Source organism: Dendropsophus ebraccatus, chromosome 5, assembly GCF_027789765.1.
Source record: "Dendropsophus ebraccatus isolate aDenEbr1 chromosome 5, aDenEbr1.pat, whole genome shotgun sequence".
Classification (NCBI taxonomy): Eukaryota; Metazoa; Chordata; class Amphibia; order Anura; family Hylidae; genus Dendropsophus; species Dendropsophus ebraccatus.
In genome coordinates, this window is record NC_091458.1 from 141,487,414 (window position 1) to 141,503,310 (window position 15,897).

At 47.5% G+C, this 15,897-nt stretch overlaps 1 protein-coding gene across 1 annotated transcript; it reads right to left on the reverse strand.

Moving 5' to 3' along the window:
* Positions 1-5,813: 5,813 nt before the first annotated feature.
* Positions 5,814-13,929, reverse strand: LOC138793140 (tubulin alpha chain, testis-specific-like). The gene is made up of 5 exons (XM_069971481.1): positions 13,791-13,929; positions 9,392-9,614; positions 8,636-8,784; positions 7,420-8,100; positions 5,814-6,193 (listed from the first exon to the last, which is right to left on the reverse strand). Exons 1-5 carry the CDS (start codon positions 13,791-13,793, stop codon positions 5,900-5,902), a joined length of 1,350 nt encoding a protein of 449 aa, XP_069827582.1. The 5' UTR covers positions 13,794-13,929; the 3' UTR covers positions 5,814-5,899.
* Positions 13,930-15,897: the final 1,968 nt, after the last annotated feature.

Consider the following 15,897-nt stretch of genomic DNA (forward strand, 5'->3'; position numbering starts at 1 on the left):
TTTAACCCCCCTGGCGCCCACAGCCCCGCTGCTCGCATCAGCCCCACCACCGGCATCCTCTATCCCCGCCGCCCGCATCCTCCATCCCGGCCCCCCCCCATCATCCCCGCCGCCCGCATTCTCCATCCCGTCCCCCCACCATCCCCACCGCCCGCATCCTCTATCCCTACCGCCTACAGCATACATTAACTGCTTGGCGGCGCGGCTTCAGTAAGGCTTCCGGCTCCGGTCCCGTTAAGCCAATCAGCGCACAGCAACACTGATCACGGGGAGCCTCACTGCAGCCGCGCTGAGGAGCAGGTAAAGTATGCTCTCGACGGCGGGCTGCGGTGCAAATGGGGGGCCGGGATGGAGGATGCGAGCGGCGGTGCTGATGGGGGGCCAGGATGGATGATGCAGGCGGCGGGGATGATGGGGGGCCGAGATGGAGGATGCGGGCGGCAGGGATGATGGCGGTGGGGATAGAAGATGCCGGTGGCGGGACTGATGCGAGCGGCGGGGCTGTGGCTGCCAGGGGGTTAAAGCACATACAGCAGGATGTCAATCCCGCTGCGAGTATGTGCTAACATAGGCATCAATGGTACTGAATCCGCAGCTGATCTCGCTGCAAATCTGCAGAAGTGAGATCCGCTGCGGATCCGGTAGGTGTGAAGGCACCCTTAAGGTGTCACTGTGGTTAAAATTTTTATTGCAGAAATCAATAGTCCAGGCAATTTTAAGAAACATTGTAATTGGGTTTATTAGCCGAAAAAAGGAATTTTTATCATGAAAAAGCAGTTTGAAGCTCTTCCCCCTGTCTTCATGGATTTTCTATGGAGAGAGAAAGTAAAGGCAGCAAAACAGGACAACAAACAGTAAATTTACATTCACATCATGGGCTCTCTCCTCTGACAGTCACCACTGACCTCTAATTAGGGCTCTGAATAGCTTCCCCACTAAGCAATCCTTTCGGCCCTATTCCACCGGACGATTATTGTTCGCATAATCGTTAACGATTTCAAACGACCGCTATTGCGAAAGACCTGAAAACGTTCACTCATTTCCATGGAACGATAATCGTTACTTATGATCGTATTTGCGATCGTTTTTTCTTCACTATTTATTCGCTATTGCGTTCGTATCTACTGCGAACGACATCTCATTCAATGCGAACGTTTTGCGAACGAGCAACGATAAAAATAGGTCCAGGTCTTATAAAGCGATCAACGATTTCTCGTTCGGTCGTTAACTGCATTTCAACCGAACGATTATCGTTTAGATTCAAACGATTTAACGATAATCTGAACGATAATCGTCTGATGGAATAGGGCCCTTTGTTCTGGGCTCTCAGCTGCCGGTTAATCTCCCTCCTTCCCCCTCCCCCCTTCATAGACCAGACAGATCAGACTGATGAAAAAACAGTTGAGATTTCCTGATTCTGAAGAGTGGATGACAGAAAGGAGAGAAGGGGGGGGGACCTGGGAAAAGGCTTTTTACATCCAGATAATGGCATATTTGGCTAATAAACCCAATTACAATGTTTCTTAAAATCGCTTGGACTATTGATTTCTGCAAAAAAAAAAATAAATAAATTTAACGACAGTGACACTTTAATAATTCCTTTATATAATACTAATTTAGCAGCACAGATTTGCCAATGTCACCATCAGGTCTAAAAATCTAATTATCGCTCTTGGGTGTGAGAGGGAACTCACAGTCAGAACTTACAAACTCCTAGTAGATGTTGATCTTGGTGGGATTTGAAATCAGGGCCCAGGGTTGCAGTTCTACTCCTACTGAGCCACCATGCTGCCCGTATTCAATTTCAAATTAACCTTAAAGTATTAAATAAAGCCTGGTTTGCCAAAGCTGCCAGGCTTGCCCTCTCATAGATAGTCAATAAAGGACTGAAAGTGTGCTCATTCTAATTCCAGGGCTTCTTAAGGATACTGTATTCTTATTTATCGTCATTTGTCACTGCTTCACTAAGTCATGAATGATCATTTTCGCACTGCCTGCCTTTACGAGGAAGCAGTAGCTGGTTCTCAGACAGGATCAAGGTCAGAAGGAACTCTACAGGATTCTATACATTCACAATGCAAATCAGCTTGGCTCACAGTAAGGAAGATCAGAGACCACATATGCAGGCCACTCTGTTTTAATCTCTATTGTGTACTACTAAAGCAGGGTAAGAGCCCTATTCCACCGGACGATTATCGTTCAGAATATCGTTAAATCGTTCGAATCTAAACGATAATCGTTCGGTTGAAATGCAGTTAACGATTAACGAGCGAACGTGAAATCGTTGATCGCTTTATAAGACCTAGACCTTTTTTTTATCGTTGCTCGTTCGCAAATCGTTCGCATTGAATAAGATGTCGTTCGCAGTAGATATGAATGCAATAGCGAAGAAATAGCGGAGAAAAAACTATCGCAAATACGATCATAAGTAACGATTATTGCTCCATGGAAATGAGTGATCGTTTTCAAGTCTTTCGCAAAATCGGTCGTTTGAGATCGTTAACGATTATGCGAACGATAATCGTCTGGCGAAAAACAGCCCTAAAACGACCGCAAGGACAACTTGATTAAAGACCATTGCTTCGTTGAAATGTGCAAACGATCTCAAGAAACTTGGAAAGCGGTCGTTTGAGATCGTTAACGATAATCGTCCGGTGGAATAGGGCCCTAAGCAGAATAAAAAGAGAGGGGAGGTGCCAATGTGGTCCTCCAGCAAGGGACTAAGGGCCCTATTCCACCGGACGATTATCGTTCAGATTATCGTTAAATCGGTCGAATCTAAAAGATAATCGTTCGATTGAAATGCAGTTAACGATTAACGACCGAACGAGAAATCGTTGATCGCTTTATAAGACCTGGACCTATTTTTATCGTTGCTCGTTTGCAAATCATTCGCATTAAATAAGACGTCGTTCGCAATAGATACGAACGCAATAGCGAATAAAAAGCGAAGAAAAAACTATCACAATTACTATCATCGTTCCATGGAAATGAGTGAACGTTTTCAGGTCTTTCGCAATAGCAGTCGTTTGAGATTGTTAATGATTATGCAAACGATAATCGTCCGGTGGAATAGGGCCCTTAGAAAAGAGGTATACACTAGGGGGGAGATTTATGAAAGGGTGTAAATATACACCTGGTGTAAACTGCCTCCAGCAACCAATCACAGCTCAGCTTTCAGCTCTGGTAAAATATAATAGGAGCTGTGATTGGTTGCTGTGGGCAGTTTACACCAGGTTTATATTTACACCCTTTCATAAATCTCCCCCTTAGGTGTACATATTAGGAGGACAATCTAAGGGGTCATTCACACGTCCGTAGAATTCTATCCATACATGAACGGTGTGGACTGGACCTGGGAGCTCCTGAACATTTTAAAAGTTTGCATCAACGTACGGACATGCTATGCTTGTCTCTTAGGAAGACTATTGTTATTTATTCGTCCTTACCTCCAAGAGTCACACCTGGCTCTCACCATGAATTATTTGGAGGAACAACAATTTTTGAGGGGGTGCATTAGACCCTTATTATCCAGGATCCCTGGCCTCCTCTCCCACTTAGCAGGGACACACAATTGTCATGCAGTGAGGTGGTTGTTAGGGCAGCCAGGCAGAGGGAGGACGTAGGCATGTGAATGTGCACCAGTGGTACTTTTCTATACGCATGTGAATGTGCACCAGTGGTACTTTTCTATAGACATGTGAATGTGCTCATTATCCCACCAAACTTCAAATTCAATTTTCAAGAACTGCTTAATAATTCAATAAAAATGTCAGTCTTCAATAGGTTTCAGCTCTGTGAAAAAGTTGTTAAACTTTTTCTACTTCACACGAGCTGACCGCAACCCAAATATCCGATGGTCCGCTTATCACTACTAATTACAATTATTCTGCCTCCAGATGGAACTTTAACCCTTTGTGTGCTGTCAACAGACTCACTCCTATCTCCTCCATTTTTTAAGTTGATAAGGATCCCAACCATCACCTAAGGTGAATGTAGCTCACAAGGGGCAAATGAATCCCATTGAGTACATCTGAGACATCATGTCTCGCTCCATCCACCAACGTCACATTACACCACAGACTGTCTAGGAGTTGGTGGATGCTTTGGTCCAGGTTTGGGAGAAGATCCCTCAGATCATCCACAATCTCATCAGGAGCATGCCCAGGCGTTGTAGAGAGGTAATACAGCCATGTGGAGGCCACAAACAATACTCAGCCTCATTGACTTGTTTTCAAATGACTCCCCCCCCCCCCCCCGCCAATTATTGTCCTAAAACACAACTTTTAAACTTGCAGCTCCATGCCAAACTCAAGTATGTGCCCTAACTTTGCACCACCCCTCCTCATCATTAGGAATGCCACTGGAACATTTTTTCCATGCTGAACATTTCCCATGTGCTTAGCAATCCAGCCCATATTCAGTATTCACATAGCTGACGAATAGGAGACAATCTGCCTGGAGCATTCCTAATGATGAAGAGGGTGGGGAGGAGGGATGGTGGGGTGGTGTAAAGTTAGGGCACAGATACTCCCGATTGGCACAGGCTGCAAGTTTAAAAGTTTTTTTAGAATAATATCTGCATCACCTGCCGAACGGACCCCAGGACAGATCTTTGATTAAAAGCAGCTAACTGAAGGTACAAGTGGTTTGGGGGATTCAGATTGTGGGTACAGAGTCGCTTTAAGCACATTACATCAAAGTTGGATCAGCAAGTAGTGTTTTTCCACTTTAATTTTGTGATTCGAAATCCAGGCCTCCATTGGCTAACACATTTGTTTTCCATTGATGATTTTTGTGTGATGTGTCAGCACATTCAACTTTGTTGTAAAGAAAGTATTCAACGAGAATATTTCAGATTTAGGGTAGCTTCACACGTACCAACTTGCAGGTTAAAAGGGCCGGCAGAATTAGATACACGCATCGGTCGATCAGACCGCAGTGTGTATGTAGTGAAAATGATCTGCCAGGACCTAGCCGACTCGCAACGTTATTCACGCTAGGTGGTGTTAATATTTTTTTTTGAGCAGTGTATATTGCTGCTAAGGTGGTCACTGACTATCTGAATAAGTATCTCTGCTCAGTGTTTTTTAGAAGGAGGCCTTCACAATCACAGTATGGTTGGACACCGCATCAGCTCCTGGGTCCGGTGAAAATTGCAACCATATAACCAGATGTGGTCAAAACAATGGAAACCACAGTTCAAGGTTTCCAAACGGAAAATAATGCACTTGTGAGAGGAGAAAACCTCTACCAGAGTATCTTAGCAGCAGTTCTGTGTTGGCAAAGTATAGATGGACCAAGTGGTCTTTCTGCAGACAGAAGCAGACAGAAATCTATGTTTCACCATGAACATGTGAACGAGGCCTTGGGGAATATCAGTTGCAATTCACGTTTATTCTCACCTCATGATGCTGCAAGTATACACAGCTAAAGAAATAGTCAGGCCAAATTGCAAACTGCTGAAGGCAGGGGATGCAGGAACATAAGTGTATACCCACTAGGCTCCTGCCACATCATAACCTGGGCTTAGGAATGCCCGCACAGCTGGAACTTTCCAGGGTCGTGATATACCAGAAAGGAGAGTAGGCAGAGTGGCAATGTAATGAACAGCTGAAAGAAAGCAAAGCATTCTGGGAATTGTAGCAATAACCAAATGCTCAATTGCACAAAACATAACTAATTTTTTTATTATTTCAGAATTAGGTCAGGCAGGTGATACCACATGCTTTTACAGCTGATCTATTGTTACCTGATGTTAGAAGACCCCTTTAAGGCCAACTAAGACGCAAATAACACTATGTCATACATCGTTCAGCAACAGTAAAATCTTTTATTTCCAGCAGCTGTGACAGGAATTCACACATTACCATTTTAAAAAGGGAACTTGCCACCGACACTAATATTCATCTCCTTCTTCCTCTCCCTCTACAGAGTCTGTGCCAACCTCTTCATAATCCTTTTCCAAAGCAGCCAGATCCTCACGCGCCTCAGAGAACTCTCCCTCTTCCATGCCTTCACCCACATACCAATGCACAAACGCACGCTTTGCATACATCAGGTCAAACTTGTGATCCAGGCGTGCCCAGGCCTCTGCGATGGCGGTGGTGTTACTGAGCATACAAACTGCTCTTTGTACCTTTGCCAAGTCACCACCAGGGACAACAGTAGGAGGTTGGTAGTTTATTCCCACCTGAAAAAGACAATGTTACATTCTTAGTACACAAACCAAAAAGCAGGCTATGATACTATATACATGTGCACAAGTGTAGTGAAGGGTAATTTTAGATCAGATGTTAAGACATCATAGGGCTGAAAAAGAAATAACCTGCATCCACAGTACAAACCAACCTGGAGTTCAGATAAATCAGATTACATAGAACTTTACTGCCAAGAATACCCTTTCAATCTATTATGTGGCTGCAACAAAAAAAACCTATACTCCTATACACAACACGCTCCCTTTGTGTGTGTGTGGGGGGGGGGGGGGGAAATCCTCCAACATCTTCAGGTCTCCTGCTGAACTCTCTGGCCGCTATATCCAAGACAGACTTTTCTCAGAAGTGACAGCTCGCTCAGCCAGTCACTGAAGTGGGACAATGCCATGGCCAGTGACTGGCCACTATGTGCTTGACAGCCAAGAGTGTAGCACGGGAGACATGTAGATGTCAGTGAAGGAATCCTAAGGGAACATTAAGTATAGGTTATTTTCTTTGCTGTCCCAGCAGTATATAGTATATTTACTATCAATACCAGTTTAATCCATAAATGGCTTAATAGACAGATTCATATGGCTTGAAAATAAAAGTTAACCTGCCCAACACCAAGTAGAATGAACAAGCGGCAAAAATAAAGTTTCACACCAGCTGGGAACAGGTTAACTAGTTATCTGGGCGGTCCCTGTGAGCTTATCCCCATAGGGGGAGGATTTATCAAAGGGTGTAAAATATATACACAGCAACCAATCACAGCTTTCAGCGCTGGCAAAGTAAAAGCTGTGCTGTGATTGGGTATTATGGGTAGTTAACTCCAGTGTTTATTTGACACCCCATTGATAAATCTGGGTCATAGTGTTTACTTGTATGCCCAGAAACAGTGCTGGGTGGGTATATAGGAAGATATCGATGTTACCATGTTTTCTCATGATTGGTTCCCTTTAAGGGCTTATGATTTCTAAGGCCTTATTCACACTTCCCACAAAGCTTCATATAAAAAAACAAAACACGACAACTCAAACTTAAGCAAACTAGATAACTTTTTGTTTTATCAGCTCAACATTTGAGGATATGCATAGACATGCAGTTCTAAGCCATTTCTCACTGATCATGTACAAATAGCGTATCTGTATATAAAATAAATAAAAGCACTGAATGTATGAAGAGGCCTAATTAAAAAAAACAAAACAAAACTAGTGCTCACCTTAAACCCTGTTGGGCACCAATCCACAAACTGAATACTGCGCTTTGTCTTGATAGCGGCAATAGCAGCATTCACATCTTTGGGTACCACATCTCCACGGTACAACATGCAACATGCCATGTATTTACCATGTCTGGGGTCACACTTCACCATTTGATTTGACGGCTCAAAGCAGGCATTTGTTATTTCTGAAACAGAAAGCTGCTCGTGGTAAGCCTTCTCAGCAGAAATAATAGGAGAGTAAGTGACCAGAGGGAAGTGGATACGGGGATATGGCACCAAGTTGGTCTGGAATTCTGTTAAATCGACATTAAGTGCTCCATCAAAGCGAAGAGAGGCCGTAATAGAAGACACGATCTGGCCTATCAAACGATTAAGGTTAGTGTAAGTTGGACGCTCAATATCTAGATTCCGTCTGCATATATCATAGATTGCTTCATTATCAACCATGAAGGCACAGTCTGAATGTTCCAGTGTTGTATGGGTTGTCAGAATGGAGTTGTATGGCTCTACTACAGCAGTGGACACCTGTGGAGCTGGGTAGATGGCAAATTCCAATTTGGATTTTTTGCCATAATCCACAGAGAGTCTCTCCATGAGTAATGAAGTGAAACCTGAGCCTGTGCCACCACCAAAGCTGTGAAAGATCAAGAAACCTTGAAGACCTGTACACTGATCAGCCTAAAGGAAACAAAGAACAATAAAGTTACTCAAGCTCTTAAAGTAAAACATAAAATACTTCTACAGAGCAGCCTATGGGCACATACACATTAAAGGGGAACTGTTACTGTTACACAAGTCTAACTTGCTGATATCTCCCTATTGCGGAGGAGACGCAGAGGATGAAGGCATGTCTCTTGCCTTACTCCTCAGCGCCGTTTTGGAGCAGCTAGTCTGTTTCTCCATGGTCCGGTAAGACAGTTAGGAGCACTGCCTGCCTTCATATCATCTTATGATCAATGAAGCAGCTGAGCTGGCGGATCAGCGCTATGAGGGCGGGGCTCCTAACGGTCCTACCAGACTGGAGCACATGACTAACTGCACCGGAATGGTGCAGAGGAGGAAGGCAAGAGACATACCTTCATCCTCTGCGTCTCCTAAACAATAGGGGGCTTCTAACTTGCTGATAGGTCCCCTTTAAAGCACTGAAAATATGCCCTTTTGAGTCATGCTAATCCACCAAGGCAATGATCCATATGTGCTTGCTGGTACTTACCAGTTTTCTCACTCTCTCCAGCACCAGGTCTATGATCTCCTTGCCCACAGTGTAGTGACCACGGGCGTAGTTGTTTGCAGCATCCTCCTTGCCAGTAATAAGTTGCTCAGGGTGGAAAAGCTGACGGTAAGTTCCATTTCGAACCTCATCTAAGATAAAGATTACATTTTCAAAGTAAGCCTTTTACATACAGCATTAGGGCAAAGATACAGTGACAGTCACAATGCTCCTACCCCACTACCTATGCTTGTTAGACATCCTTGGTGCTGAACTTTGGGCACTCTGGAAGGAGGGCAAACGCAGCGTGACTACACGCTGTTGCTTCACCCTCCCATATCTACCCCCGGATCATACCAGCTCACTGCAGACTACCCACACTGTGCCCTGCAGCCATGAGGTGCTGTATCGTAAAGGGAACCTGTCACTGCTTCGAAACACTAAGCCACCAGATACGTGAGGTCAGTGATTGGATGTTTATCTCAGTCTTAACAGATGTGCCGTCAATTACGTAATTAAGTGGCCGCTACAATGATATAGCAGTCGTACATGTAGCCCGGCCACAAGATTATTCGTGCTTCATAGATTATTCGTGCTTCATAAAGACACTAAGTGAACGCAATACACGGCTGCATATCCAGTGGCGTAAAAGGACCCCTACTCTTTAATGAGCTTTAAACCTATGAAGGGCACTATGGCTGCCTCTCCTACCTGCTTCATTTATAAATGTATATTTAAGTTACAGCTGCTATACAATACCTATTACAGCAGATTCCAGGTCAACAAACACCGCTCTGGGGACATGTTTTCCAGCTCCAGTCTCACTAAAGAAAGTATTGAAAGAGTCATCTCCTCCACCAATAGTTTTGTCACTTGGCATCTGTCCATTGGGTTGGATACCGTGCTCCAGGCAGTACAGCTCCCAGCAAGCATTACCGATCTGAACACCAGCCTGGCCCACATGGATGGAAATGCATTCACGCTGTAAAAAAAAGAAAAAAAAAAAAAAAAAGTTGTTTAAATTTCTTTTACAAGTCATGGGGTAGTGAGACTGACTTCTTGTACAGAATCATGCGACACCAGTAGATAAAATCAACACAAGACAACAGCAGCTCCTTGTAAAATTAGCTATTCAAAAGGTCACAAAGCGTGCTTAAAGGGAACCTGTCACCCCCCGTGCCGGGGTGACAGGCTCCCGACCCCCCGTTAGAGCCCCATATACTTGCCTAATCCCGCCGGGTCCCGCTTCTGGAGGTGGTCGGGTGACAGAGATCTCAGCCGCTGCAGCCCGGCGCGCGTGCTGAGAGATGAGTCCAACGCTCATAGAGAATGACGGAGCGCTGGACTCTCCTGTCATTCTCTATGGGTGTTGGACTCATCTCTCAGCGCGCCGGGCTGCAGCGGCTGAGATCTCCGTCACCCGACCACCTCCAGAAGCGGGACCCGGCGGGATTAGGTAAGTATATGGGGCTCTAACGGAGGGTCGGGAGCCTGTCACCCCGGCACCGGGGGTGACAGGTTCCCTTTAATGGTGTTTTACATTCATCTCAAGGTGACAGTCTGTATTGTCGTCTGTGCCCATAAGTATTGCTATAAAGAACGTCACTAAAGTCTGCAGCCCAGGCAATATGGCAGCCCCCATAATGTACAAATTATGAAATAAATAGAATGGAAAGTCAGAAAATAGAAACCAATTAGACTACTAAAAGTTTAAGGGCCTGTTCATACTATGGAATCTGCGCCAAAATAGTATATCTAAGATGGTTATCTATTCTAGTGTGGGACAGAGTCAGACATGAACCTAGGGAGGATATTAGCGCTTCATGCAGATGTTGTCACTGGCCAGATTTGCACTCAGGCTAACCACGAGCCACCATGATTCTTTAAAGGGAATCGAATCACACTTTCCATAGTCACACAGACATGTTAAAATTTTAAGTCTCCAAGCGGAAACCTTGAATGTCTCTAGAAAATACTGGGATAAGTGCGTAACAGTAACTTCACTCCCTCGTTTGGCAGTCTGCAGGGGTCTGCCTTCATAGACTTAAAGTGACACTGTCACCCCCTTTTGTGCATTCTGACATCTCTACACAGGTGTAAAGGGTAAATTTAGCCATCTTCATACCTAATTTGATATCATACGTCATGGTGCTTATTCTAGTAAAAAGTGATCTTTTATGAACTGTAGATTGTGTTACGTGGGCGGGGCCTCGCAGCATTAGCACCACTTAGCCCCACCCACAACACCACCGTTGGCCCCATTGCCCCCTTGGTGGTCCAACCTAGAAGGGGTGGGGCCTAGACCTTTAGGCCAGCCTGTTCCAATGGCCGGTGAGGGGGCGGGGCAACGGTGATGTTGTGGGCAGGGCTAAGTGGCACCAATGCCGCGAGGCCCCGCCCACTTAACATAATCTGCCGTTCATAAAAGATGACTTTACTTGAACAAGCACCATGACGTATGATAAAATAAGTTATGAAAACCGCTAAATTTACCCTTTACCCCTGTGTAGACATGTCAGAATGCACAAAGGGGGTGACAGTGTCACTTTAAATGCAGATCATCTCCCACACAGAGACCCTTACTGCTCAGAAGTTTAATGTCTTCCACAAGTTGTTTTACACTTGCAGCTGATGTACGCCAACATAAGCAGGTTTTCGTGTGTGCCAATAATATGTAAGAACATAAGTATAAAGGGGAAGCCAAACAGCAGCCCCTCTGTAATAACTATAAGAAAACTACAGTAAGTTCTATGAAAATCTTAACACTCGGCATCTGAGTCCCAGTGGGTGGAGAGGGATCCAGCTATCCCGGCAGCCCCAGGCCAGCATCCACACAGAATCTCAGTGTCGATTTCGGAGTGTGAAGGGGGCCTTACTAGAGAAGACATGGTAAGATAACTTTAGCACAACTATCAGGGGCTGCTAGTAGGTTTAGCAGCAAAATCATAGTTATTGATTTCCTGGTTCCAGATCAGGCTATAGACAGCTGCGGTGGTTGGGCCCCTCAGTAGTCAGGCTATAGGCAGCTGTGGTGGGGCCCCTCAGTAGTCAGGCTATAGGCAGCTGTGGCGGGGCCCCTCAGTAGTCAGGCTATAAGCAGCTGTGGCGGGGCCCCTCAGTAGTCAGGCTATAAGCAGCTGTGGCGGGGCCCCTCAGTAGTCAGGCTATAAGCAGCTGTGGCGGGGCCCCTCAGTAGTCAGGCTATAAGCAGTGGTGGTGTGGGGGCCCCTCAGTAGTCAGGCTATAAGCAGCTGTGGCGGGGCCCCTCAGTAGTCAGGCTATAAGCAGTGGTGGTGGTGGGGCCCCTCAGTAGTCAGGCTATAGGCAGTGGTGGTGTGGGGGCCCCTCAGTAGTCAGGCTATAGGCAGCTGTGGTGGTGGTGGGGCCCCTCAGTAGTCAGGCTATAGGCAGTGGTGGTGTGGGGGCCCCTCAGTAGTCAGGCTATAGGCAGTGGTGGTGTGGGGGCCCCTCAGTAGTCAGGCTATAGGCAGTGGTGGTGTGGGGGCCCCTCAGTAGTCAGGCTATAAGCAGTGGTGGTGTGGGGGCCCCTCAGTAGTCAGGCTATAGGCAGTGGTGGTGTGGGGGCCCCTCAGTAGTCAGGCTATAGGCAGTGGTGGTGTGGGGGCCCCTCAGTAGTCAGGCTATAGGCAGTGGTGGTGTGGGGGCCCCTCAGTAGTCAGGCTATAGGCAGTGGTGGTGTGGGGGCCCCTCAGTAGTCAGGCTATAGGCAGTGGTGGTGTGGGGGCCCCTCAGTAGTCAGGCTATAGGCAGTGGTGGTGTGGGGGCCCCTCAGTAGTCAGGCTATAGGCAGTGGTGGTGTGGGGGCCCCTCAGTAGTCAGGCTATAGGCAGTGGTGGTGTGGGGGCCCCTCAGTAGTCAGGCTATAGGCAGTGGTGGTGTGGGGGCCCCTCAGTAGTCAGGCTATAGGCAGTGGCGGTGTGGGGGCCCCTCAGTAGTCAGGCTATAGGCAGTGGCGGTGTGGGGGCCCCTCAGTAGTCAGGCTATAGGCAGTGGCGGTGTGGGGGCCCCTCAGTAGTCAGGCTATAGGCAGTGGCGGTGTGGGGGCCCCTCAGTAGTCAGGCTATAGGCAGTGGCGGTGTGGGGGCCCCTCAGTAGTCAGGCTATAGGCAGTGGTGGTGTGGGGGCCCCTCAGTAGTCAGGCTATAGGCAGTGGTGGTGTGGGGGCCCCTCAGTAGTCAGGCTATAGGCAGTGGTGGTGTGGGGGCCCCTCAGTAGTCAGGCTATAGGCAGTGGTGGTGTGGGGGCCCCTCAGTAGTCAGGCTATAGGCAGTGGTGGTGTGGGGGCCCCTCAGTAGTCAGGCTATAGGCAGTGGTGGTGTGGGGGCCCCTCAGTAGTCAGGCTATAGGCAGTGGTGGTGTGGGGGCCCCTCAGTAGTCAGGCTATAGGCAGCTGTGATGGGGCACCCCAGTAGTCAGGCTATAGGCAGTGGTGGTGTGGGGGCCCCTCAGTAGTCAGGCTATAGGCAGCTGTGAGGGGGCCATAGATTCCGGAGAGCAGCAGGGAATGAGCCCGGGGCCAGACCTCCTGCCACACCTCAACCAGTCCGATGCTGCATAAACCCGATCTGTCAGGGCGGGTGACGCCGGCACAAAGATTGACTATTCAGCTAGGCTCCGCCCACATGAGGCCCGATGAGAGGGCGGGGTCAGCCGAGTACACGTCAGGGAAGGAGAAAGCGCCCATACACGTTTTAGATTCGTCGCATCCGCCGCCATGTTCAGCCGAAGTTTCAGTCACCCGCCCTGCTGGACAACTAGTGTGAGAACTGGGGGCAAAGTGTTAGGATGAGCAGAGATATCACTCATACACACCCGGCGGGTGACAGAAACAATCAGCGCCTATTATGTGAGTCACAGAACCCGATTTACCGGTGCGAGGGCGGGAAGCGCGCAATCACCTCACCCCACCCGGGCGATGGCGGCCGCCCAGCCCCTCATATCCTGCTGTCTCCACAGACTGCGGTACCGCAACTAAGGAGCATACAACACGCGGTACCACAGGAAAGGACCACCACAAGCACTAACGCAGTTCAGATTACCGCAGACTCCTCTACCGCTCGGAGAACGAGAACACTTTTGGCGCCATCACTCCCTCACCACACGCGTTAACCCCTTAGGACCGCTCCCGCCATCTTACCATGATTGAGATCTGTCAGGGTTCACACAACAACAAGGAAAGTGTCTGGAGAAGCGACAACCGCTCGGGCTCCGTTGACTGTAGACGCGCTACGGGTCTCCGCCAACACAGCAACTAGTAATTCGCCGCCAACAAGTCGCCTTTATAGCCGCTGTAAGGGCGTGTGCTGAGCGGATTGGTCACCAGCGGGGAGGCGCAACAATCTGATTGGATGGAAGATGTTTGAATAAGTTTTCCTGAGGAGGGATTGGTGGATTCGTAATAAGCAGGGCGTGGTTAGTAGAACTTTCCGGGTGACATTCCGGACTGTAGAGGGCGGAGCTCCGGTGACGTCATGGCTGTGCTGGACGCTGATGGTGGCGTAACCCCGGGCGTGTAGCGAGTAATAATGACAGGAGCGGAGCTGTCCTGCAACACTACCGCAAGATTACCGCATGACTAGCACAATTCCCGGGCAGCAGGTGTGCCCTCAGCCTGTCCTATGTGTTCTGGCCCCATTTATAAAGCCGGCTACGTTCCCAGCTGATGACTGGTGCCGGTGGTTACTGGTGGTTTTCTGAGGTAGCGAGTGGAGCAGCAGAAACTACTTTCTTTCACCCCCTGTGTAAGAGTCTGGACTCTGCCCTAGTGCTCCTGACTCTGCTGCGATCTGCAGGTTGAATCAGGTCATGTCTTGAGTTCTGTGGTTTATTTCCCATAGGGGATGCATCGTTCTGCATCATCCTTCACACATCTGAATGAGTTCACAAACCTTAAAATGTCACTGTGGTTTTTTGTTTATTTGCAGAAATCAATAGTACAGGTGATTTTAAGAAACTTTTTAATTGGGTTTATTAGCCGAAAAATGCAGTTTTATCATGAAAAAGCAGTTTGAAGCTCCCCGCCCCCCTGTCTTAATTGTTCTCTATGGAGAAGGGAGGGGTTGAGGCAGATGAGGCACCAAAACAGGACAACAAAGAGTTAATTTGCAGCTACATCACCGGGCTATCTCCCGTCTTGTACCTCTGAATACCAGCTTTCAGACAGGTCCCGCTGTGTAATCCTTTGTTCTCTGCTGACGACTAATCTCCCTCCTCCATAGGTTACACAGGGCTCAGCTGATGTAAAAGAGTGGAGATTTCCTGATAATGAGCACTGAATGAGAGGAATGAGAGAGATGAGAGAGATGAGAGAGGAGGGAGGGAGGGAGGGCGGGGCCTGGGCAAAAGGCCCTATTCAACGGGCCAGCTGTTTTAAAACTAAAATTCCCATCATGCCTGCACAGCCAGAGCTAAAGCTTTGGCTGTCCAGGTATGATGGGAGTTGTAGTTTTGCAACAGCTGGAGGGCCTGAGTTTGACATCCCTGCCATAGAGGATAGCCTATACTATTCATTTCTGAACAAAATAAACCCCAAAAAACAACAGTAACACTTTAAGGGTACAAACACACACAGCAGATACGCAGCAGATTTGATACTGTGTTCAGTTATTTAGATCTAATCTGCTGCGTATCACAGCAGTAAATACGCAGCGTATAAGCCGTGTGTGTTTGTACCCTAAAGCGCACCTGTCACTACATTTTGCTTTTAAGAAATTTGCAAGGGTTGTGACCACAGACAGTTTTATGATTTTCTCGCTTAATATTTCCATTTTTTTTGTTTAAAGGAGAACTACATCTATGTGAAAAGAGTTTCAAACGGAGGGAGGGGGGTGCAACAAAGCAAACAATCACAAGTCATCTCTCCCCAGTGCTGGATCGCTGTCTGGGGGCCCCCGCCGGGCTCTGGGATCTCTTGCACAGCCAACGTCCTGAGTCTGACGTCATCAGAACTGTCGCGGGCACGGGAAGAGGTACTGGGTGCGGCCTGCTACCACTCCACTTGCTCCTGCCTGATGTCCACCATCACACAACAAACCACCTATGGTGAGCTGAGTTTTTTCTTTGTTCATGAGGGGTAAGCAATGATTGTTATGTTCTCCCCTGCCCCTGTGAAATTTTACGAACGGACGGACTTCTCCTTTACATCAACATTATACATATGGCCACCAGGTGTCTCCCTTCCTGTCCATGCTCCCTCTGTGACAATATATAATTAGTAGAGATGAGCAAATAGTGAAATATTCGAA